Source organism: Toxotes jaculatrix, chromosome 12 (genome assembly GCF_017976425.1).
Source record: "Toxotes jaculatrix isolate fToxJac2 chromosome 12, fToxJac2.pri, whole genome shotgun sequence".
Lineage (NCBI taxonomy): Eukaryota > Metazoa > Chordata > Actinopteri > Toxotidae > Toxotes > Toxotes jaculatrix.
The window spans coordinates 21484185-21511333 of record NC_054405.1 but is presented as its reverse complement, the minus strand read 5'-3'; the positions used below and the strand labels follow the sequence as shown (position 1 = coordinate 21511333).

The window sequence follows — 27149 nt, the reverse complement described above, 5'->3', positions numbered from 1 at the left end:
AGATGTAGCAGATGTCTGCAGCTGAAAGAGTTTTACATTTACAGTAAATTTACCATCTCGGTCAAAGAGCATACGAGCAGAACAGTACAAATTTGCATTATGTACTGTAAATGATCATTTTTTAAAATCTGCTGTTACAGATAAAAAATGACCCTCCCACTTGGTGCCCACTTCTTCATTTATGCATCACACACACACACACACACACAAACACCCCTTAGGTGTGACTGAAATGAAAGAGGACCTACGCCCAGAATGTTGCATCAATGTTCTGCAAATTTCAGCAACAACAAACTGCTTCAGTAATCTTGGCACACAATGGGTCAGTTTCCTAAAGAAAGATTAAGCTTAGGTGTTGACTAAAAGAAAACTCTGTAGATTAGTATTGAAACTAAATATTATTTTCATTATTGATTAATTTTTTGATAGATTCGTCTTTTAGTTAATAACATACAGCATACACGTTATAGCAATATTTAATAGATCTTTAGCTCACCCATATCAACACAAACCAATGCTTTAGAGCTAAAGAGTAGAACAACAGACAGAAACAAGTTGCATCTTGCAATGTTGTGTCAAATTAGCATTTGACCTCCAGGCTGCCTTTAATATACGGCAACTAAAATCAGCATTTTCAGAAAGAAAACCCTAATTTCCCTCTCTTCAAAGCAGCATCTTCCCGAAACTTGCATTTTTCAGCTACTTAACAGAGTAGGAATGATTGGGTTTGCATCATTAATATGTATGCCAACGAGGGTAAACTCCAGTCAGTCGTTAAAATCCTGGTTACATCGAATAAGAGTCTCCTCACAGTACTGTCCTGTAGGATTTCAGCCAATGTTTCAACAATGTCTTGTGACAAAAACAACACTATCAATGAGATAAGGATGTCAACAACATGTCAGCAATGTGGCATCTCTTCAGTGGATGGGGTTGGATCTAGGTCAATGGGTCCATTTCCTGGGAGTTGAGCTCTTGTGCGGACTCGAGCTGGGGGTTATTGTTTGGGCTCTGAGTGGCTACACTGAATAGAGGCTCCCCTCTCAACACATTAGTGACCTGTATAAGCTCCACACGACTCACTGACATCTGAGTGCAGGCCTAAGGGGAGTGGACAAAGGCAGTCTGACCACACACACACACACACACACACATTCATGTGCCTAAAAGCTAATGCACCACAGGACAATAACAAAAACACACAGTCTAATAGAAAACCTATACAGCACCAACCACAGGGTTTTTTATCCCCAAAGAAACTCAATCCAAAGAACAAAAAAAAATCCATGCAGCTCTGCCTGTAGGCCTTCATCCTTATCTTTTGTTGCTCCAAAATGCGCACACACACACACACACACACTCAGACATATTCACATACATAATTGCACATGCACACACTTACAAATGCACACTCAGGCTGTTGAGGCCGCCTTGTACGATCCCACCGCATCACTTCCAGGTCAACAAGCAGGAACGTGAAGTGTGACTATGTGATGAGAGCTGAGTCGCTGGCCAGGTCTGCATTCTCTTTAACTAACTCTCTAACTAACTGTAACTAATGTAGTGTGTGGGTTGAAAGGAAAGATGGAGCGAAGGGGAAGAGGAGAGGAGAGAGGAGACAATGGCTAAGTGGCCTGTTTCCTCTGCTTTAATTACACAGTCACATGGACGTACACTTGGACAGAAAGAAAAAAAAAAAAAAAAAACACTCAAAACACAAAGTCTGCTCACACAAAGTGGGGGGGTTGTAAAAATTTCCAAGCAGCGATGAAAAAGATCCCAGGAAGGCCAAATCTCCCCAGTGCAAACAAAGCAAACACAATCTCTGAAGACACTTTTTGCACTCCCACAGTAATTCCTCCCTTAAATCCCTACTCAGCACTTCACACACAACTGTATTTCCACTCTCTCACTCTGAAGTCTTTTACATCGGCTTCCTGTTCAGGTAACACGTCTCCTCTCAAAACAGGTTTCCCTTTACCACCAAACACACCGCCATATCTCCATATCACAACTCAGTTTCTGCCACCTTTTCAAATTGTACTTCTTCGGAATAACAAATATCAACTTGTTTTCACTGCATGAATCTTTTGTTTGCTGATCGCTCAGTAAACAAAATTATATATTCAACTTTCTCTGCTTTTTTTTTTTTTTTTTTTACGCTGTTTTGAGGGCACCCTAGAAATATGAGGATCTAACCATATCAAATAAGATGCAGATGCATGTACACACGCGGACACACACGGACCGATGTGTGGGCTGGGACGCAACACTGATCAGAGATAATGGGCAGACATGACAGGGATAGCAAGGCTGTCACACCAAGAGAGGAAGGAAGGATGGATGATGGAGCAAAAGACAGAAAGAGAGAGATAAAGAGAAAGAGAGTGTGAGAGAGAAAGTGGGAGGGAGTGAAAAGGAAGGAAGAAAGAAAGGAAGGAAGGAAGAAACTCCCAATCAGCAGACACAGAAGAGACAAAAGGGAGGAAATGAATGAGGGCACATGCCAGCTCACGTCAGCTCTGAGACACCCCTCCCCTGTCTGGACCCCTTCTCAATTAGAGGCATCCCCTTCTGCTTCTCCCACTCCTTTTGCATCTTCTTCTTCTTCTCATCAGGGGGCTGATGTCGAGGAGTCTGACACGAAACAAAATGTTCTCCACCTGATGTTACGCACTTCCCAGCTAACAGCCCTCGCGGTCCTGCTCAACCGGACAAGTGACATTACAAATGGACGCACATAAGCACACACGTTGGTGTGACATAATGTTCACACTGACTCATTCTGCCTCTCTTGTCTTGCACAGTTTCTCATATTTTCGAAAGCTTGTGCTAAAGGCCAAGACCATGGAATACAGACACACAAACACACTAATAATGTTCCTCAAATTAATATATAAAACATAAATGGCATGTTTCCATCATATTTTCCACATGGGTTTCCATTGTCTAAGGTCTGAACACTGCTCTTTTAGTTACATCATCTCATTGCGCTCTCTGCAATGGCTTAATGGCACCTGACTGGAAAATTAGCACTACCAACTGTTTATTTCAATGTGCCCAACTCCTAATATTCACACGTTTTCATTTGCCAGTTTTCTGGAAATTCAGATAAAATCAGTGCAGCATTTGGACAGAAACTTGATTTCTTTAATTATTTATTTTCAGTTTTTAGATACACACGGAGGTAAAATTATTACCCCCATGTTTGGCAACCATTGCCTTGTTCTATCATCTGCACTGCAAAGGGATTCCTTACTCTTGCATGGAGAGAAGAGAAAAAAAGATTTTCGTGTCTCTCCGCCCTCAGCTGTCAGTTTTGTCTTGGTTTTCCCAAAACAGATTTCAACAATATCTGTCTGGTACTGGTCTGTAAGTGACAGCAGCAGAGAACTGGGAGGGTGAGCGACAGGAACACACAGACACTCAGAGAGAAGACAGACACACAGAGAACCCACAGGCACACAGTCAAACACAAACATTTAAACAGCTTGATTGCATGTGGGGAGATGGGCACTGGGGGCTGCATAAGCCCCATATTTGCTCAACAGCAGAAATAAGTGGACCACTGAGGAAGAGGGATGAAGCGTGAGCAAAGCAACGGTTAGAAAATGAGAGAGACAAAGATGAGAGAAAGAGAGAGAGAGGGAGAGGGAGAACAAGAGAGGGAAATAGAGATCATCCCTCTCATGTTAATTGCATCATCCCTTTATCATGCCCGCCACATGCTCATCAAACTGCATCTTATGTGCTGTATCTGTAATCATAAAGAGAGGCCGTTCGTCTGATCTGCCACAAGGTCAGAAGACTATTTTTTCACTGTAGAGGAGTATTTGTAGTAAGCCTGAGTTCCATGTTGTTAATAATGATGATGATGACAACAATTATGATTATTTCTATTTATGTAATGTATTACTTGATGCATGGAATGCTTTATGAGCTTTACACAAGCAGATCAAAGGATAAGCATGACTTAGATAATTGTATTTATAGTATAGAATATACCATGGCTGCAGAATATCTGCTAGTGTGTTCACTCTATGACTGCATGAGAGTACAATTGCACTTATTCACATTATGATTTGCCTATCATCTGTCAATCATAAAAATTCTGTTCCCTACAAGGCAGACCATCAAACTTTAGGGTTAAGACTTGGGTTTTGATTACAGTTATGGTAAGGGTTAGACTCACAGTGCTCGTGTGGTGGTTATGGTCTCAGTTATGGTCATGAACATCAGTGAATGCAGTGTCCTCCTTAGAGACAACAAGATGTGCTTGGCTGTGGGTGTTTACCTGAGGCTGGCTGTGTGTAGAGGATGAAATGCGTACCTTTATCTGCCCTAAAGGTGAGCTGACTCTGCATGAGAGCAGCGTATCAATCTGGGTCAGTATGTACACATTCTCACAAATACACACACACACACAATACAAACACACACGCCCACGAGGCTCACTTAAAGGAGCCCCATCCCCCCCTTCACGCTCACACACTATATTAGCTTACTGTACACAGATGGGGCACATGGTTGTGCAAATGCACACACTCTCATATTTGTCCTAAAGACACACTTTCACATGTAGTAAATGGACACATATACACATAAACCTGAATGAGCAGTGTGTAACAGTATATTAGATGATGGCTTTCCCCCCTATTTCACAGCCCCGGGCTTTCACAAAGTCTTTGTCAATTTTGAAAAAAGTGTGTGCATGTCCACACACACACACACACACACACACGCACACACACACACACACACCAGTTTTTATCTGCCACTATAAATCCCTTCACGGATCACTTCCTCAAAACACCCTGCCAATATTCAACTTCCTCATGGCAGCAACTGAAGCAGTGCATTGTAGCAAGAAAGATAACATGGAGGAAAGATAAGAAGAAAGAGAGAACAGGAAGGAGAGAGAGAGAGAGCAGGAGAGAGAGAGTACTAGTTCAGATTTTTTATTCTTCTCTAAATCAAAACACTTAGTAAAGGTTGATAATAGAATGAGCATCACTCTAAAGCTTGATTCTCTATTTAACAATTATTTTTAAACCTGTTATTACCATTGTTATTACTAAATCACAATTACTTTAACTTTTTAGAATGTGGATACCTTGTTTGTTCTGGCTGTTTCATCAGCTTGTCAAAAACCTGGATTTAACATTCCATAGAGATATTACTGTAAATACCAAATTCCAATAACAAAATCACCCACAAAACTAAATTATTTGATGTTACTTGAACTGACTTTTCTTACTGGAACAGACTACATGCCTGAGAAAACAGGTTTTTGTTTGTGTTTTTGTTTTTTCACTTATCTAGAGAAGAAGCACAAAAGTGAGGGGGGGAGAAAGGACAGCGGAGTCTTTGTGCCCTTTGACCCCTCGTAATTCTTTGGCTGTCTGGATGCCTGAAGATGACCTTCTGCACAGCTGAGACCTTACACCTCCGCTAACGCAATTATGCACATACACACATTTGAGTGACAAATGCTAAATACTTATGAAGTATTCAGAAGGAGGTAAAAGTCCTTTGTTTTGTATCCTCTCTTTTACTCTGTCTTGCTGGCTACAGTCGCTCTCTGGCAAGTCTTCGATACCACGCTGCCTTTAACTGCTGGTCTCTCCGGACATTCAGTGGCTCTTAGGTTTCCCTCTTTGTCTGTGTAGTCCTTCTCTATCTGTTCTTAATGTTAATATTTCCACACAACACAGCTCACACACACTAAGTAGGCTAATGTCTTTATCAGATCCAAATCCAGTGGTGCGTGATCCCTCTTTCTTCATTTTGCACTGTGCACCTTTGATGGCATAACCAGAAATTTTGAGCACCCACTTGCGCTTTTTTCAATTCTTAAATGATTAAAAATCATTACTGTAAGTACCACTTGGGTCTTTGATCTGGAGAATAATCTCACTTTATCTCAAGTAATTTCATCTTTCCTGTACTTCTTACGTAAAAGCTCCCAAGCAAACACACACGCTGCTACAGTATGCATCACTATGTTTGCCCTTTGAGCTATGCAGTTTGTTCAATGGCGGGGAAATGTCAGGTGCTGCCAGTCCAGAGGGCTGTTAAGGTATTTTATTATCGCCAAAGTACCTTGAGTAGGAATCTAAGTAACGTCCCAGTGAGAGCATTAATGATTGATAAACTTTCATCAGCACACACAGGCCCATGCAGGATGGCTATCTGAACGAAATGTGTGCGAGGCTTTTCTTGGTGCAGTTCTCATGTGTTTATACAAAATTTAAATACGTGTGTGTGTGAGTGAGAGAGGGGGAGAGCGGGAGTGACCCAAACAGCAAACAGTGGTATACTATACTAGCTAAGAAGAGAAGTCAAACTCACAGACAGAGACACATTGTGTAAGAATGTATGCCATCTTAGTAAATACATTGGTATACACACATTAACACACACACACACAGACCATGTACAACAAAAAGCTTGTACTCTCACTCCTTACTGTAACTTCATCTCCTTTCTCACACAAACATTAACATTCATATAAATGATTCACAAATCTAAACATCCACAACATGAAGCTAGTTCCCTTGAACACCCAAGAAACTCTACCGGCCCCTCTCTGTCTCTGTCAATCACAAAGCTCCCAAAACCTCCTGAAAACAAGAAACGTATCTGCTCACCTTTACTTGTGCTCCTTCCACTCGTGCTCCACACCTGTGTTAATTCCCTGTGGTGGTTAAAACACTGTCAGCACGTGTCCTCTCCGAGAGCATACAGGGGAATCCTTGCATCAGTGAGACGTCTCCTGCACTCCAGCGCAGCGTTTGACTCTGTACACACACACACACACACACATTACAGCACATACTCACACATGCTGCCTCTTGCAAGCCTAGACCAGACTGAAGGCTGAGGAGAGGGTGTGTGTGTGTGAGTGTGTTTGCTGCCTGAGTCTGAGCCCGCCCCTCTTTTCTCTCTGGTTCTCCCGTTCTCTCTCACATGCACTCACCCTACCCTCCTCCTCCCTGTTCCCTCTCTCTCTCTCTCTCTCTCTCTCTCTCTTTCTCTCTCTCTACAATTTCACCTCCCCCGGCTTGCCAATTGACCGCCAGCATGTGTGCTGGGTCTGTGCCTCTAAGCCTTCAGATGTTCCAGTCCTCTTTTTAATTGCTGGCTCTCTGGCCTCAAAAGTTCTACACAAAAACAAAGACGCACAGATACATAGGACGAGCACAAACATATAAGGATACATAATGTACAGGCACAAGCACATTTGCATACATTTAAAATATGTTGATTAATTAAGTAAATATGAGTATTTCTTAAAAAATAATACAAACCAATGCAGTGAAAACTAAGGAGGTAGGAAATGGCGTCTTAAAATGTGCAACTTGTAAGATTTAATACACAACTGCAGAGACTTTGGTTTAAGTAGAAAGCAGGAAAAAAAGGTGCACAGTGGAGTACAAGAAGAATCCATCTCTCTCTTAGTAAATCTTCCACAAGAGCTGCTGCAGTTCATGTTACAATGCTGCCACACACTTGACGTGTATTTTTTCTCGCATCCTTCCTTTATTGTTTTATAGCCCACCAGCCTTTTTGTAACAGAATCTTTGAATGAAAAGAAGGCACCCACAAGTGGTAGTTTTTGCTGTTTGTACTATGGTCTCCCACGTTTCCAGACCTGTAGGCTTGAAACAAGGCTCTGAGAAGTTTGTAGCCTGCTCGTTCACTGACAGCAGTTGTAACCATCTTGGATTCACATCAGTTACAATGGATTCCAACAGTGACCCAGTTTTATGGCAAAAAAATAAAAATAAAAAAAATCAAGATATCCATAGAAACTACTTAAACCACTCCTTCAGCATGACTGTCTACTCCACTGTTCTTTCCAGGCTCACTATGTTCTAAACACTCGTGTTTGCCAAAATGTGCCAAAAATCTCAAATTCACAGCTTCATATTGTGGCTAGCATGGTTAGCTATTTGCCTTTCAGAAGATCGTAGGCAAACATAAGTGCATGTGACAAAGGTAAACACAAACAGCGTAAGGTTTCACACAATTTGGAAGTGTCTCTGTCACAAAACCAGGACAATCATACAGGGAGAAATCTTCATCTGGACCTTACTGAACACTCTAGAGATCTCTGCAATCCAAGAACTTAAGAAATGTTCTTCACGCTTTTTTTTTTTTTTTTTTCAAAAGAGACTTGTTGATGTGCCAGTTGAGGAGGTCTAGTGGGCGAATTATTTCCAAATGTATTAAAATGTTTGAATGTCACACTGTAAACATGCTTCATTATTATATGTCTGTAATATGATTAGGTAAAATTTACCTGAATTATAAATAACTTTGTCTCTGGAGTTAACTTTCTCAAATTTCTCAAGATCATCAAGAGTGTTCACCAAAACATTTGGCTTGACGAAAACAGGGATTACATAGTAGGCTGATGATCCCTGCTGTGTCTGTCTGCTGTGAAGCTACAGAAGTAACCGGTGTTTGGGAGTATTTAACATTTATAGAGGCAAACGTGTCAGGACAAAGGGCAGTGAAGGTAACAGATCCACCCAACAAAAGGACCTGACACAGTCTCCACAGGGGAGAGAACGGAGACAGTCACAAACACAAAGTCGCTAACATACGTGCACACTGGCGCACAAGACAACACACACACACATTCACAGCTTTTTGCCTCCAGGCACATGATGACATTTCGGCACCTAACTCAGACAATACCACTGCAATGCTTCTTGCCTATTACAGTTCTTTTGTGTGAAGCATGTTTGTATGTACTCGCACATATGATGTGTCTCTGTCTGTCTCCTAGCACCTGTCTGCTCATTCTCTTTCCAGTCTGCCTGCTTCCTGTCTGTCTCCCTGTTTGTTTATTTCTGTGTTATCTAACAATATAGCTGGAGAAGGTCGTGTCCTGCTGGGAGCCGACTGAAACAGGAAATAACCAATCCAGAGGATGAGCAGGGGCTTAGACAACTAGGTCCCACACTCCTGCCCAAACACAGCGTTATTGGGCTGTAATGCAATTATCCAAGGAGTGGGGAGGCGTTGGTTAATGGTTAGAAGACAACTAGAGCAATGGCTGCGATGGCATGTTGGCGCAAGCAGAATACAGAAGAGGTAATAATAACAACAGCAGGTGGAGAATGTTATGTAAGCAGAGAGGAGGGCTGGAGAAACATCAGGATGTCGGGGGTTTCTTTTTGTTTGCTTGTTTTGCTCTGTCTGCGCTCATCATTTGGCGTGCTGCTTTTGTGATGTGAACATGCTCATTGTTTGTTGTCAGCTGTGCAGTCGGCAGTTAGGACAGCAAGGAGTAAATGAATATCAAAGCCTATTCACCAGTGGTGCGTTCTGTTGAATAAACAGACTATTTGGTAGCAGCACTGTAAGTGTAGCCGGTTTTGTTCTCCTGTCTTCCTGCACACCTGAGCAGGCCTTTCAGCACAGCAGACTCCACCTTTCAATCTTTATCAGACAGATGTTATCGCAGTGTGCATGTGTGACTGGGGGGGGGGTGGGGGGGCAATATCAGTTAAGAGCCGAAGGGATGAGACACAGATTGGTTTCCCGTTTCATGCCTCCTGCCATCTCTGTTGCTAAACATATCATATTGAAATTCATGAACATACTGTATTGGGGACAAAAAAAAAAGGTAATCACATGTACACAGTCAGGATGCCCTTTTTCCCCCCACATAACCAACACCCACCTTGCCAGATTTGATAAAATCATTATCAGCAGCCATGCGAGTGCAGTTGATGAATAATGTATGTACCACTGGGCCACAATAGTAACATCCCTTCTGGCCTGCTACCTTTTCCTTAGAGTCACAATGGCTACCGGTTGCTAGTTCCACTGCTTAGGGTCATATCAGCTAATCCCTGTCTGGCACTATTACATTTTCCATTAGCATGGCACACTGCTATATATGCACATGCACTGTGGTATGCTAACAAAGCAAGACACACACACACACACACACACACACACACACTGTCTAGATCGAAAAATAAACTGGACAGGTATACAGAAAGACACAACTGTGCTCATTAATAGTGACGACAGATGTGACTGACAGGCCCTCAAACCGGAGAATAAGCAGGCATCAGGTGTTTGACTGCATCCCTTCATCATCGACACAAGGAAACGGTGACATGCATCAGGTATAACGCTGTGATGGACAGCCTGGGTTTGACACGATAGGTGACACGTCAGTTATTTCCATCATCAAGCCTATATGATCATACATGGGCTCAACCTCCTCTGTGGCCCCTCTGCCTCACCTACACATTCACATACACACCGAAAAACGCACGTGTGCATACAGACAGGGTTGTAGCGCTCATGCTCTCGCTCATGCTCGGCAATGTCATGGATCTGTCTCAGTTTCTCGACCTGATGTCTTTGTCTCAGCCAAAATTAAATTTCCCTTTAATTTTGTAGGATATAGGCACACACCAAAAGGTACAGCGATATTTCAGATGAGGCAAATGAATGGTTCTGGTAAGTGTACAGTCAAGTTAATGTTAGTATTTGCTAATAGACCAGTGGATTCTTGTCACTTAGACTTCAAGGTCACGCAGAACACACCGGTGCAACATTAGCACAAAGCTGCGAGTCTAATGAATATTCATGTGGGATATTTTAGCTCATTCCCTGCAGTGTACTTATAAAACAGGAACATTTTATACTGTACTATTTATTTTGGACACTGTTACCTTACCACGTTAAGCCAAGCTGCTGCTCTCATGCTCTTTGTTGATGAGCTCTCAGGGACCGAGAAACACGACCTTCAGGCCCTCACGTTTTCCTGGAAGAAAAGAATCTGAGTTGGTTATTTACATTCTACATATGTCTGATGCTGAGCTCTGCTGTCTGATCACCACACATCAAGCCTTGTCACAGATCAGTCAAATAAGACAGACACTGTGGCAATGTCTAACTCAAGCAAGAAAGTGTAACGTATTCAATTCAAAAACAAACCATACAGACACATCAGGCATCAGTGTCGTCTCCAGGTGTGAATGTTAGATCAGTATGTAAATCCCTTATTCCCTTAGTAAATTAATGGGCTGTGTTACAGTCAGGTACTCTTCACCTAAACCTGATGGACTGATGCTCCCACAGCTACTTCAATCCATACTAAAAAGGCACTCACTGAAAACACAGCCATACGCAAACATATTAGTAATAATGTTCAGCCTAATTATCTGATAACACGCTGAGGTTGCAGTTGTTCCCTCGCACGCAGCACAAATACTATAGACAGAAATTCTTGTCCTGGGGACACAACACAGATAATACAATATTACACTCATGTAGCCTATAGGCTTCAATGTGGGTTTAAGACGAAAACAGTCAAAAAACAATGCATGTGCATTTCCAAAAGCCAAAAAAAAAAAAAAAGTGTATGTATTGATCTATCTATAGGGACTAAACCCTTAAACAAGCAACTTACGGAGGATTTTGACAAATTGCTACACAGGAGTCTATTATGTCCACATGGTAATGCCTTAAAATGTCTTTAATTCAGAATGGAGGAAATGGGCTGACAAGGAGTCATCAACTGGCACACAGCATGTTTAGCAAACATAACCAGTATCACAGAAAATCCCATATAATCACCAAGACAAAGAATCAGATACAAAGACTTACTGTATCTGTCCTCTATACGGTACAGGCTGGAAACCTAAATGTACAGTATCATACTCATCATTTATAATCCCCTTCAATGTAAACAGGGTGCGGTATTAATTAGGGTGCTGCACTCAAAGATGATTATCTGGGATACAAGTATGTGGGAGGGGTGGGAACGGTGCATATGTCTTTTTTTTTTTTTTGTTTTCATGCTGTATTACCATTTCCATCTCTCTCATTCTCCTCTGATTCTCACTTGTTAAAACAAAGAGCAAACAAACAAAACAAAGACCAGCAGCAAAGGAATCAAATGTGTGTGTTTGTGTGAGTGGGGGACAGTGTGGGATGCGAGGGAGTCGTCTGAGGGAGGAAGAGTGAGAGACAGATAAGGCTGCAGCAGTGCTGAGACTGCTTCGCGCACACACACACTCCACACAACCTCCTGACCTTGTCACAAACTCATGAGCACAAACCGCGTAGCCCATTTCATTACTCACACACCCCACTAACCCAGCCTCTCTGGAGACACAAAAAACACACACACATCGTTCTGCTCTTTTGTCATCAAAGCACGCTCCGGACACATCACACACACACATAGGCTCAAACCCTTATCACAAAACATCAAAAGATTTCATTGCTCATCAGAGACTATTAGACAAGGATGAAAATGGATTCTGACATGGCACCCCAGAAAAACCGCTGGCCTTAAGCTCTGATATCACATGAAGCATTGACAGGCAAACAAACACACTAGTACATGTTAAAGACAAAGTCTTTGCTCTGCAGTAATAATGGAAATTAATCCAATTCAGCCCAATATCTGTCTCAACTAAAGAGGTGGACCTACTGAAATTACCATCCATAAAACCATGGCTAAAAAAGTTCAGCAGTGAACATGGTAAACATTACATCTTCTTCACTATACTTCATGCACACAAAACACACACACACGCACGCACGCACACACACATATTCTCCTGCACTTCCTGCTCATTTGAGAAATCTTTGTATAATGGGTTGTTTCTAGGTCAAGCTGCAGAGACAGAATTGGACCTTCTCTTGTCCACCAGTTGTGCTTGTCTCAGTGCATCCTTCACTGTCTGTAACACAAAGCCATTTTGAATTCATATCTTGTCCCCCCATTCAGTTGCTCTCAGGCCCCTAACTACAGAATTAGACACAGTAAGAAATGGTGTTAAAGGCATAAATAATAAGAACGAATATAAAAGTCAACATTCTCACTATGTGGGATAATGATGTGGTTATATGAATCTTATTTCATACTCTGTTATAGCCATTATAATAAACAATGAATGATGTAAAATAACCACATTATTTAATGTGGTTATTTTATATCATAATTAGATGATTTATTTTCTTTCTTGACCCTTTTTTCATCACTTTAGATGATTTAAATGCCTAAAAGCTGAAGCTAATAATAAATGAAAATAAATAACAGCAGCATCTTGGTACTGAACTCATCAGGCAGAGCTGTAACATCACAGCTTTTAACAACCACTGCTGCATCTACTGAGTTTCAGCCACTTCAGCTGAAAGTTGACAGCGCCAGCAAAAAAAGGGAGGGAGGGAGGAGAAAGCGGGAGATGAGGCTAAGAGGTTGAGTGTGGGAAAAGGAGGGGAGGAGAGGGAAGAAGGGATTAAAGCATCAGAAGGTATAGTGTTCCTCTGAAAGATGACGGGCTGATGGCTGCTCCCACAGGACTGACTGGAGGAGTAATCCCACCAAATGGAAGAGTTTAACAGTTACCACCCACCGAGAGAGATACGCAGAGACAGAGATGAGACACACTCCGACACATGCACACAGTGACACATACACAAATGTGCACAACATCCACATGTAGGTACAGACAAAACATTTCTGTCTCAGAGAGCTATCCTTATATGTATCGTGCTGTGACAAAAAAAAAATTATGTACAAGCAAAACATACAAACCAAGAATGATACACACACACACACAAATGCAAGTGATTTGTTCAGACATATGGCCCAAAAATATAATTTATCACAAGAGGCACATGCTTGCTTATTTTAAACACACGTGCATACACATTTTCCTTCTTATCTATGCAACCATAAATTTGTGTAGTCGTTATAAAACACTGAGTTTTAGATCTGGTGGCATTTCTTAAGTTTAAAACCCACATTTGCGGACAACACTATAAATATAGAATATTTTAAATTTTGCACAAGCATACACTAAATGGCAAAATCCTTCAGTCTGCAGAGGTGGAAGATATTGTGCAGTGGGGAGTCAGGGGAGGACACCTGACACCCCACTGCACCCTCCAACTCTGAAGCTTTCTGTTTACATCAGCAAAACCAAGCACTGTTGTGCCCTGCTATGAAAAAATCAGGACAGAGTGTTTTGCTGTTCTCCCATGTCTGCGGCAGAGTTGGACTAGTGTGACCCTGCTAACACATCAGTGCTTTGATAGGTTTCTGCTGTGTTAGCTGGCAACCGCAAATAATTAGAAGCACAAATGGCCAGAAAGAGGCAGACAACAGGAGGCAGAGAAGGACGGGATTTAGTGGGGCTCAGAGATGCTGCCAAGCTAGTGAAGGGTTTTAGTTCAGTGAACCCCACACAGCCTCAGGACAACCCATACTTCATCTGGCCATTTGACATAAGAACTAAACAAGAAATTTTAGAAATCATTAATTGCTCTATTTGACCCCAAACAAGTGAAAATTTTGCTTAATTACTGAAAAGTATCTAGATCCCAAATCATATCTTATGTTTTCATGTATGATCACTCATCTTAAAATAAAATTTCTAATCCAATCGTGTACATTTTCTAACAAAAACAATGTGGTATTGGTTTACCAGTATTCTCCCAGATTGATTCATTTGTTGGTTGCGCTGTTGAAGACATGTTTAAAGCATTAATTTATTGTTTCACTTTGTGCTGCCGTCATTATTATCGACCCGCATTATAGGTTTTTGCAAATTAAATGATTGGTCTTGTTTCCATTTGGCAAATTACCTTTTTCTGCAATTGCTATGGCATTTGAACAGCCTATCTGATGCTGAATTATTGGATTAGTGCATTGATTTTCAGTTAGTGGATTTATATGGAGAATACTGGTCATATGTCTCAATGAGACACTGTCATAAATAGAGAGGACACACACACACACACAGCTATAGCCCTGGGTCATATGAGAAGAATGGATATGACCTTTAGGTGGTTGAGTTGAGGCAAAGCAGACGAAAGCTGTTCCTCACACAAACTGTTTGTTCCTCTCTAGATAATGGTACTTAGAGTATAAATCAACACATTCAGGTAGGTTTACTGAATGAGCGACAAGCTGCCCTCCTGTTGACTTCTTCCCTTCTTGATGTTTTCAACTGATGAATTGAGCATTCAGATTCGAACCACAACTAAAGTATGAAACTGGCTTCACGGCCACAGTCAAAGAGCTGGAATTGATCCAGGTATTGAACATCAAAGTGCAATAGAAGGCTCAACAGACTAAATGAAAAGCAAGTGCAAGCACCAGCAGCAATTCATCCCAAAACTGTTTGAATAACAAATTCAGTGACAGTGATTACAAGTCAGAAAATGTCAATTATAATACCATAAACAAGAGTGAGACCAAATGTATTGTAAAAATAAATTGACACAGTAACAAGGAAACTGTGGATACAAAATGCTAGTCACCAACTTAGTTACACTGGGCTTCAGGCCAGGAGGAAACACAGTATCATCAGTGAAAGATCAACATAAAGTTCCCATAGGAAATACATAGCAGTAATTAATCTAGTAAATATACACACTCTACAAGAATAATGTCATATCATTTAAACCAGAATAACAATCAGCCAAGTGGGGAAAAACATTCTCATCAGCCTCTGACCTATATTTCTGCACTGGTGATATCAGGCATTTCTGACACTGATGAACATTTCAACCAGCTGTCGGCAGAATGGCTGCAAATTCACCACCGCTGGCAGTCACATCAAAACAGAATCCAGAATTAACACTAATACAAGTGGCTTAGCTAATTTTTAGGAGCCACACAGTGTTTGTTTGTATCCGGTCCAAAAAAAAAAAAAGAAAAATGAAAAGATCACTGTGTGGCCAAAACTGGCCAATAAGCACCTAGTGAGTGACAGTCCATAAGGCTACTGGGAAAATGTTTTGTGGACTGATGCAACTATGGACTGTGAATTGCTTGACAAGAAAATAAATGGCATAAAAAGGGCACTACATTCCCACACGAAAACATTATCCCAGCGGTAAAGTACAGCGGAGGGAGCGTCAGAATTTGATCCAGACAGCTCACAATCATCGAGGGGAAAATGAATTCCCAAGTTTATCAGAAGTGTCTCACAGGATAATATTGGCGTGGCTGTTTGCCAGCTACTTCAAACTAATAAAATCCACCTTTTGGAGTAGCCCTGTGAGACACCAGACTTCAAGCCAACAGAGATGTATATGGCTTGCATAGAAAAACTAAATTCTAAATCAGATATTAACAGTCACAAAACTGCTGCAATAAAACAAAAAACTCAATGTAACAGAGTCAGTAAACTGAATTGTGCCAGTGGGGGGGTTACTACCAGCAAGAGAACCACCAGCTGAAACCAACTGGTGGCAAAACGATCACTGTCACTCTAACCTTCTCTCTGCAGGTATCGTTGTCTCGCCCCCCTCCAGCAACACTACTCTCATTAAAACAGGTTAATTGCTGTCCAAGACTAACAAGACTGAGGGCACCACAAGTAATTAATATGACAACTTTAACCACCAGTAAAAGCACATTTTCATGCCCACACACACACACTCATTCCAGAAGAAAAGGCAATTTGCAGATTTCTTGAACTAAATGTCAAGCTGTGTCTTCCCTAGTCAAGTCAAAGTGATTTGCTGATTAATCAACTAGTATAACAACAGAAAATGAATCGTTTAAGTCATTCTTCAAGCCAGAATGGAAAAAAAAAACAATTGCTGGTCCCAGCCTCACGAAGCTTGTTTAGGAGGACTTTGTGACAGGCATTTTTCCATATTTTCTGAAATTTTAGAGACCAAAGGATTGACTGAGATAATAGTCCACAGATGAAGCTGTAATCTTGTAACAGTTCCTGAACATATTTTACTTTCCAAAATCTTTTCAGAAGTAGATGAATAATTAAGCGAAATGTGGGGTGAAGTGTATAATTTCAGTCTGGGTAATTCAATAGAATGCAAAATATGCGCATATTAGCACAGTAATTTCATCCTTCATCTCAGAGAGCACAGGGGTCAGAGCCCAGACCCGCTCCATTATCTGTAATGGACAGAAAGAAGAAAGAAAGAAGAGCAGACCAAAATGGGGGGGGGGGGGGGGGGGGTCGGAAAAATGGACTAAAGCGTAAAGAAAAAGCAGCGTGTGAGGGACGTAAAAACATTCCTTCTAGTCTGGTCATGGACAATGTAGAGTTTACATTCTGTAGGAGGTGAACAGGAGCGTCAGTGACCCTCTCTACCTCTTTCATTCCTCCTTCTCTCTGTTTTCATCCCCACCCCCCCTCTCTTCCCTCCCTCCCCGACAAGAAAAGAGTGTGCAGTGGTCTTCTTTCTGCTGGCAACCGCAGAACACTTCACACCTGAGCAGCACATCTCACACACACATGAGAGTCTGAAATGGAAAACTCACAAACATACACACATGCACACAAGTGCACACCAAAAGCTCTCACCAAAGAACATAATCAAAAAGCATGAAATGCGCGTGGTGTGGCTCTACAGGAAGGTCACCTTGCAGACAAAGATATGTGCAAACACACTTGCTGTAGGTTTAGTGTGAATAAAGACCGATCTGTCCTTTTAGTTAAATGATCAGACCCATGAACAGAATGTACAGTATCTCCGGACTGTGACACACCCTTTCCTATTCACTGTCCTCCCTACGATTTAAGCTGACAACGTTTGGCAAACTGGTTTCCTCTCTTTATCTTGTTCACTACTTCCTCTTTCTGTAACTCCCTGATAAATATTTGCTTTGATAACATTTGAATAGGGAATGAATTTACATAACGGAAACCAGAGTCTGTCTGTAGGGGAAAAAAAATCAGCATGAACAGGCTCTGCGGCACAGCACAGTAGATTTCTGATCTTTAAGAATATGTTCTAAAATGTGCAATTTATGGAGGTAAAATTATAAAAAACAAATTGTGCATTTTGAAACACATAAGATGGTTTTTCTTCACATGGGATTCCCTGCTGTCTTTTGGTCGTGGTCAGCATATGTGATATTGCTGCCATTGACCATTCAGGAGACACAGAAGCATCTCTGGAATGTCACACAAGGTCAGCGTCTGGCAACATACTCAGCTGCCAAATGACCAATTGTGTCTGTCCCCCTTCCCTCTTTCATACAGACATCTACCTAACACTGTTGAAAATCCTACAGCCATTCATCCTAGAAAGAATAATAAGCACCTTCTTGAGCAAAAGTGAGAGTTATGGTCGTGCAGCGTTAGCTGGTCACTCAGTTCAAAGGTCAGACCCCAAGACTGCTGTTTGACCATGGATGAGAGGAGGGTTGTAAAGTGTTAAATAGGCTTTTGAATCCCTCCGGAGTCATCCCCACACAGCCTGCACACGGTGTAGCCCCATCCTACAGCCTACTTAGGCTGATCTGCTGGGCTGAAAGGCTACTGAACCATTTTCATACAGATAATACAGGATTCACACACTTGAATATCTCTCCTCTCCACTCTCGCTCACAAACTGTGTCTATCAAGAGATGGAGCATGGCATGATGTCAGCAGCACAAACGTATCGGAGTGGAAAATGAACAGCAGAAAAGAGAAACTAGCTGTGTATAGGGGCTCCGCTCTCATGATCACATGTCACAGAGCTCAGGGGTCAGAGGTTAGGTCACAGGGGCCTTGTAATTAGTCTGTCTACCAACCAACCATGTCTCATAGGACAGGCACCATTTATGGCATCTCACCCCTGACCTGTGGCTCCTAGCCTCTAAAATATCCCCACAATGGCATTGGTAGATGGTGTACCGGAAGGTGAACTTTCACCCCAGAGAATAGAGGAGAGTCACAAGGGAGAGAGTGCCAATACCTCAATAGGAGCATTCAGGCAATAGGAGTGCAAAGTGGGTTCCTGTGTTTGTTTCAAAACATGCATATGTGTGCATTCAGTTACCAGTTACCAATTAACCCACTGAGTGACACCCAGGAAAATGGAAAAACATTTCACCTCAGATAAATCACCCATACAGTTTGAAGATGGGTGGGAGTGCGGTACGTACAGCATGCAGCTGTTAAACAAGTGAAAGCCTGTCTGAAAGTGTTCAGTTGAAGTGCTGGGCCATACATCTACTGCTGCAGCCCTGGGGGAGAACAGTAGGAAGCCACCTCCAGTCGCATGCCAGTAAAGTGCACTCTTCTCCACTTACGTAACTTGGTTGAAAAGAAGAACCACCACCTCTGAGTCATCTTCCAGTGAACACCACAGGCACAGCCTTACAACCTCTGAATGTGACTGTGTTCCTGTGGGTGTTGGAGATCAGCTAATAGCCAGACATTTTTTCCTCTCTTTTTAATATGACACACACGCACTCCCTGCAACTAGGTGACAACTAGGTAGCAACAAAAGCGCTGAACCCTGTAAGACTGGTTTGCTGGTATCTTTGGGAGAAACACGCACAACAGCTATGTTGTGTAAAACCCTGAAGCAGTGGCAATTAAAATAAGAATACACCTTAAGCATCACCTTTCACCTGAAGGCTTGCTGTTGGTGGAAGTTTTGCTCCAAGCCCTACATAAGTATAGCTTCTAGGATTTGATGCAATTTGAAGGCCTGCGTTATGAAGGTGGAGGCTGATGATGTTTTTGTTGGTGTGTTTTTAGTCAACGTTTCAAAAGCATTCTCTCAGAAGTCCTACGAAACAACACCTGGATGTGAGGCAATAATAACTGAGTTAAAACTTACATTTTTCAAATGTGACTATGGACCAAGTTTAAAATTTTAAATCAAATACAACAAAGTGCATCATATGTATGAAATCCACCATAGAAATTAGGAACAAGCTTATTATTAATAGAAGGCCAGTATTATATTGACTCATGACTTTCAACATGATCTTTTGTCAACAGCTGGCTAGACAGTTCTCATTGTCTTTATCACCTAATTCTATTCTATTATATTCTGTGCCTTTATACTGAGCTTTGTTGGTCTCTCCTGCTGTCACGGTCTCTCTCCCTCACTGTCAGCAGCATTCGTAGCCTCTATTATTCATCACCTCCACTCCCAGGCTATTTATACCAGCTTTTACAGTCAGTCTGTCTTTCCGCTCCGCTGGCTGCCTCTGTCTACACTAATACAGCTATTTCAACTTGTATATGCAGTTTTGGGCTGCCTTTGAGTTCTTGGCCTGAAACGGCATCACTACAGGTACCCAAACACAGTGGAAAACACATGCATGCGCTGGCTTCCGTCCCGCTGCCTCCAGAGAAGAAAACAGAATTTCTCAACAGCAAAAGTCTAGACATTTCTCAATAAAAATGGAGTCAAAATGATACTGACGAAAACAAGAACCACTGGTAGCATTTATTAAAAAGCAACCGCAGATGTTAATTTTACTGGTAAAACAAAAGCCTAAGGTTCCCCTTTTTTATTAAGCACTGCCGGCAATTCTGCTGCCTGACTTCTTTCATAGCTGAAATTTATGAGCAGTACATTATCATCTGCTGAGTAAAAAGCTTAGCAAGTCATGTCCTATATATTAATAGATATTCACGTCTTGCTACGTGTATGATTATTCCTATTCACTTATTCAGAGCTAATCATGTCATGTATGAATTTAAACTACACACACTTCAGAGCTTGAAGTGTGCTCCCTGAGGTATTAACTCCATTGAAGGGCCTCAAATCTGTCATTTCCCCAGGAGAAGAGCAGAGGGTGCCAAGTCACTTCACGTGGCAGCATCTGCCATTCCCGTGCAAAGGAAAAGGCTTTTAGAGCATGCAATTTGTACAGCCATGCACCAGCTATCTGTGGGGAGGGATGTGTACGACTTTAACGTTTAATATCATGGATGAAGGGCAAAGACCAAGATTTCAATTTCAACCCAAACCTTTCAATCAAAAACTGTTATATATATTTTAGGAGGTTGTTACTTGTGGCCTATTGGAGATTAAATTTAATGTTTTTATGTTTGTGCAACAGCAATTAAAAATTGAAAGGAAATAATTATTTTCATTGCAGCCTCGTGTCCTATGACAGTGAATGTTAACAGCATTAATTTATGGACATTTCCTGCCACTGGCATGCACAGCTGACATGCCCATGAGAGCATTTTTACATCTTGATGAGGAAGACAAAATGTGATCTGATCTCTGTATTGATGTATCAGACCAATGCTTGTCATGAAGAGGAACAATGCCCTCTAGAGGATGATTTAACTTAATGCACACACCAGAAAGGAGCTGAAGTTTTTTGCTCTCAGGGTCTCCCAGAAATGCCCTGCCTGGGCTTACAAATTCAGTAACATTTTAATGATTACTTCTTAAATGTACTTTTTGTTGTTTGATGTTCATCTTGTTTTCAGTGACACATTTCATGCCAACATTAGGTCAAAACCAGGTCCGATAGACGTCGAGATTTTATTGGAAAAATGTGTCTTTTTCAACATACCTTAAACAAGTGTTTTTCTTACCTGCAGCCAGGCTTCTCTGTCAGATGTACTGCGCAGCATCATGACTCAGTGACCACACTCATGAACCCAGACATCTGCTATATTTGTGAACAGTGTCAGGGGTCACTATGCATTAAATTATGCATTAAAACAACACAAATATTCAGAATTGTGTGCTTAATTGTTTGGCACATGCAGTAATTCTTAGATATGTTATAACTTACTACTCGCTGGAAAAGAAACATATTAATGAAGGAAGGCAAAACACAAAATAAATAATAACAGTCCAACAGCAGTCAAATCTAATCATCAGCTGTGATTACATAACAGATATAAGAGCCAGTTCATGACTTACCTGAACAGTCATTCTACCTGTATTGGCAGATTCTAGCCTCCAGCTTCACTTGAGGACCAGCGATTAATACTATTGATCCCTAGTATACAAAGCAGTTTCTCTATCTCCACTCACCTCCAGAAACCAACCAATACTATTGACTACTCAATTAGGTGATCGACAGAAAAATTAGTTAGCAAGAGCGTTGATAACTGAGTTTAGGTAAATTTTTTTAAGCAAAACTGCCATAAATTCTTTGGTAACAGCCTCTAAAATCATAATATTTGCTGGTTTTCCCAGTTTTCCATCATAGTTTTGAAAAGTAAACTGCAGGGAATAATAATAGGCACATTTTACTATTATGAATTTTATACACTGAAAAATCAATTTATTATAAAATAAAATTGTAAGCTGTATTTGTAATAAAAATAATTTAAATCAACAAATAAATGAAAGCAATTTGATGAGAACAACGCAGTCTAACCTGAAACACTTAAGGATTGCCTTCCCTCCCACTGAGTCACAAAATAAACATGGGGAGCTGTGAGATGATTGATGGGGTAGGAAAATGAAGCACATGTTGTACTACACAACTTTGTATTTATTTTGGGGACTTTTCTCTCATCTTTGCTTTATTGTGAAATACTGAATAATTTCTTACCACTGTGGACTGATGCCGATTCCCAAACAATTTTGCAAGCAATGTGGGACTTCTGAGGCCACTGCCCAATTAGTAATCCAGCCATAGTGCAGTCTAACTCCGCTATTAAAATTTATGTAAAAATATATGTATAAATACTATGATGTCCCCATTTATAGACAGAGACATTAGAATATTTCAACCCTCTCTGAAGTCATCCTTTTCTGTAACAATCAAAATACAGTATGTGACTATATCAAGACCTTATGTAGCGGCAGTTCGGCTGAAATTCCTGGTCAGATGACAGAATCTGACAAAGAATATCAGTGTCTCCAATGAAGTCTCAGACCAAACTTTGATAATAAATGCAAGCAAGCTCACAGGTGGAGCTGTAATGATAGCACTACCTAATTTTGTCAGTATGTCATACTACTGAGCAAGTATCCTTACCCAGGACACCTAAAATGGTATGCTGCTATTCATAAGTTACACCTGTGTTTAACAAGTCAAAATATCCATCTACACACATCACAAATTGGGAGAATTGTTATACACCATCCAGATGAGCTGACAATTTATTGATTAACTTTGTAAATTGTATACATCTGTTGATTACTTGTGCGTAACCGGTTCTTTGGGACCAAAACTAGCCAGCAGACATACAAATCTATACATATAATTATCATAACGAGGGAACAGGGTAAAGCATGGCTCATCTACTCTGGTGACTGGTCAGTAAAAAGCCACAGAGAATTGAAAAGGACAAAATGTCACATCAAGTAGCTATGTTGGTCTTATTAAGTGCTGTGGGGGGGAAGCTATTTCCAGTGCTCTGAGTTTTGGCAGATTGTTTACTGGGTGATACCAATGACTCCACAGGCCAGACGTCCGCCAGCATTGCCCGTCTTCAAACTTTCGTCATTGCCTCCTTTTCCCAGGTCATCGGCCTTCTCATGGATCTAAATGCAAGACAGAAAGCACAGGCAAAAGGTTTTCAACAACAGTTTATAGCCTAAAACGCAGCTCCAGTCAGTAAAACCTACAGGTTTTTGATCCTCTCATCCACCATATGGAGCCACAGCTGGACTAAAACCTGGCTTACGTGTCTCTTGTGTTCGCTGGAAGTGAAATGGAAAATAAACAGGAACTTTTCCTTACCACCATGGTTCGGCCGATGATGGAAAAGGGGCCATTGAGGGTGATGATGCCGTCCGTGATGTCTATCTTAGCAACATTATCTGCTCCGGCAACCACGTTCCCCAGGTCTCCAACGTGCCTATTTACATTATTTAAGAAAATAAAATAAAATAAAAATACTGACAGTATTATGCTAGAAAATGACTTCTGAAATGAAATCATTATTTTTTAATCCTATAAATATTTTCTGCGAAAGGTCAAATCAAACTCAGTGCCCTTTCCCGCACTTCATACCAACATATACCTTTCTAGGGGCAGACAATTTAATTTATACAAGACAGTAACACCATTTTTTTTAATGGCTGCATGTCATTTAATTGTTTCACAGGCAGGATCCTGGTGTTTGAACACTGGCACATCAGTATGGTACTCAGCCATCATCATCATTACTATTAAAAACCACATGTGCACAGAAAGCAAATCAGTGCTAGTTACACCTCATGTCAAATTATCTGTGATTTGAAATGAGGAACATTATCGTTATCAGCCACATATCAAACTACAGACGGATCATATGCAAAACTATGCAAAATTTGCTCACTTGTTGAACCACACTGAGTATGACATATGTAATGGCTCATTACACCATTACTGTTCCTTCAGACTGGACTCACCTCTCTTCATCTTTAGGACCGCCATGATTCTTGTTTTCGGGATTGAAGTGAGGTCCTGCGCTGATGCACCCTGGGAAAAAAAAACCCCATCAGGAAACACTCCAGATTCAGTCTGACTGTGGGTAAGACAACTTTACCACTAACACTTTATTGATCCCACAGCAGGGAAATTTACTTGTTAGGCAGCTCACAAGCAAAACAGGAAAAAAGGATAAAGTGCATAAAAACAAGAAGTGTGCATGCAATTCAAGTACAAGAAACAATGTGCAAAAAAAAGCATATTTACAATCTAAAGAAAAAAGTTACAAAAACCAGTACACAAAATACAAAAACAGTAAAAACTGGCTACACACAAAAGACAATGCAGTAACAATTTTCAAACCACATATATTCAGACACACACACAATTACTGTCTGATGCTCACCGTTGGTGTTGTCTCCAAAAGCATGGACATGGAAACCATGCTCACCAGGGGTGAGACCTGTGATTTCTCCTTTCACCTTCACAGGAGCTGAATTACTCTAGTAAATTGGGATTACACAGTTTAACAGAAGAACACAAAGACACAAAAGAGCTGTCAAAGCCAGGTGTCTTAGAAGGACTCTGAGGTAACGTAAACAAAACAAGGCTTATTTCCTTCTCATTCACAGCCATACATGTGCCTGTTTTTAATGGGGGAGGTACAGGGTGTCTAAATTGATATTCTGTCCAAAACTGTGCCTGCTAAAGCAAAAAATATTATCGCTCTTTCCAACAAAACAGGATAGCAAAAGTAAACTACATATCTAATTTAACTGGACAAAATATTAAGCTCTTATGGAGGACTGAATGGGCAGGTTTTTGTTTTTAAATCATGGATCATTAGGTCTCACCCTCCTCGATGAGGACACATGGTTCTACCTTATCAACAAGGCCAAAATGGCAAGAAGGAGGAGGACAACACGCAGTGACTCAGCAAAAAAAATGTAATTAGTGCGTCATCGTTTGCTCTTTTTTTAAAATCTACCATTAAAAAAAGCAGTTATTAGAGTCTGCAAAACAGCTTCAAAAAGAGGTGCTTCCTTCTTGGTGGGGTTAAGTAAACCTTATCAGACTGGCAATGTCAACGCTAGAAACTTGACACTATAAACGTCGAAGGCTACTTATGCAACAGGCACTTCAATACACACGCCGTTGATCATTAACAAAACGCAAGCCTTAAACGTTCAAAGGTTATGACAAGCCACTCATTTAAACTGCTATTTTAACTAGGTAACCGCGACGGGATTACATTAACAGGCTACTCTGAATAAAAAGCGACAAGCAGTTGTTGTACGCGCAGTTAAGCTAGCGTTAATTGCTGTTTTGCAACGTGCGGGCGGGCGAGCGTTAATTTGCATTTTAAAAATCGTGCACACGTTTGGCTAGCTTATGCAAATTAGCATGGGGTAGCCAAATGTGAAATCACACCAAACCGGATGCTTTCTCATTCAAATATAACATACCGCTAGCTAGCTTAGCCTGTACTAAAGCCCGATCTAACTTGACCGGCTTGTGAATGGAGAACTTAGCTAGCTTAGCACTCGAGAGCTAACGCTCCCCCGAGAACGCACGTTAACTCTCCGGGTATTTTTTTTATTAAAATGCCAAGCTGGTTAGATATTTCTTCCTCTGAAAGCAAGGTAGCACGTCTTACCTCCTGCTCAAAGTAAACGGTCCCGCTGGTCTCTCCAGCTCCTTTCAGCACACAAACTGCTTTAAGCACCATCTTTGCGTTAGTTTCAAAAGGACGCCCAAGTTTCAGTCTTGTGCTCTTGCTAGAGACAAACAACTAATAGGCGGGTGCATTACATAGCCAGCCAATCAGAATCAAATACGATCAAAAAGGCTGGTTTTGATTGGTCACTGACCATTACAGTAGGAACAGCCCATTAATCACGTGAACAAATCCACAGACCTTTAAGAATCCCATCACCAATCAATCAATACAAAAATGAAGAAATAAATAAATAAAATTGGAGCTGTTACAGCAAATAATTCATTGTAAGAAGGCATTATATGTTGCTTAAAAATTATTACGAAACATGTTGTTTCATTTATATTTACATCAGTACTATTAACCAATAGCTTAGTATTTGCACCATATTGCCAGTACTGGTAGGCTATATTGCTGGTAGATATGCCATATGCAAAACAAAGAAAAATACAACTAAAATCTCTTGATCATAGTGTTTACCCAGTATTCATACATGTTGCATAGAAAGTAAATTGGGGGGAAAGGCTGCCAATAAGCCTCTTGCAATCAGAGGTAAAGTTACTTTGGCTCTGTTCTATGGCCAGAAGGCTCAAAGATCATGTCTATATTATATGCTGATCCAACAAGATGAGTATTTGAGGGGAAGAATTATGTTGGCTGCAAAGGCGGTTGTGCCGTCAGCTTTTTGTTGTTGAGACTTTAAAAAATTAAAAAGGTCTTACCTGTTTTGTGCTTCACCATGAAAAGTAAAGGATCAGCTTGTGGGCACTCGAATAACTGAATATTTGAGTGTGGGTTAAGCACAGTATATAATCCGAGCAAGTGAAATGATTTGGTAAAAAAATAGTTTATTAAAAACAATTTCCTATGGTTGAAATATTGAAGATTTTATGTCCATGTCTTTTGCATTTTTAACAAATCATAGAAACATCTGTCAACTTTCAAACCATGAGGAGTTAAAAACATTAAAGCAAAGGGCCTCTGTTATTCCTTCCAAGTCAACTCTCTGATAAACAAATCACATTATTATAAACAACAATTACCATGACACCTTAAAATCGTCAGTGATACAAGCATATTTACAGCAGTGCGTTCCAAGCAATACTCTTCATTTCATCACTTTAGTTTTGCTCTCGATGCCTCTGTGTTAAAACGATTGAACAAAGAGTTGGGCTTGCAGAATCTGGGCTTTAGGTGTTAACAGCTTAATATCAGACACAGTGTGTCTTCAGTGAAACAGTTTGAAAACCAAAAAGTAATTCAGCTATACGTTTCAACTAAATTATATCTGACTGACATACATGAAACAAACAGAAGAAGACGGAAAAATAC

The 27149-nt window shown here is 40.9% G+C and overlaps 2 protein-coding genes across 3 annotated transcripts in view; both read right to left on the bottom strand.

The window, feature by feature from the left end:
• The window catches only part of tiam1a (TIAM Rac1 associated GEF 1a), a 53858-nt gene extending 47016 nt beyond the window's left edge, over window positions 1–6842 (bottom strand). For both annotated transcript variants that reach the window (XM_041051393.1, XM_041051394.1), the window contains exon 1: window positions 6651–6842. The gene's annotated coding sequence lies outside the window, so the exon portion shown is untranslated. The remainder of the gene's footprint in view (window positions 1–6650) is intronic.
• A 15987-nt stretch (window positions 6843–22829) lies between these two features.
• Window positions 22830–25885, bottom strand: sod1 (superoxide dismutase 1, soluble). Its single transcript, XM_041051864.1, has 5 exons — window positions 25758–25885; window positions 24507–24603; window positions 24082–24151; window positions 23429–23546; window positions 22830–23229 (listed from the first exon to the last, which is right to left on the bottom strand). The coding sequence occupies exons 1-5, from the start codon at window positions 25827–25829 to the stop codon at window positions 23122–23124; spliced, it is 465 nt and encodes a 154-aa protein (XP_040907798.1). The 5' UTR covers window positions 25830–25885; the 3' UTR covers window positions 22830–23121.
• Between the last annotated feature and the right edge of the window lie 1264 nt (window positions 25886–27149).

Coding starts and splice junctions, on each gene's coding strand:
- sod1 (XM_041051864.1), bottom strand. CDS start 25,829: ATGGTGCTTAAAGCAGTTTGTGTGCTGAAAGGAGCTGGAGAGACCAGC. Junction 24,152..24,506: donor TTTTGGAGACAACACCAACG/GTGAGCATCAGA, acceptor TTTTTTTCCCAG/GGTGCATCAGCGCAGGACCT. Junction 23,230..23,428: donor TCATCGGCCGAACCATGGTG/GTAAGGAAAAGT, acceptor TCTTGCATTTAG/ATCCATGAGAAGGCCGATGA.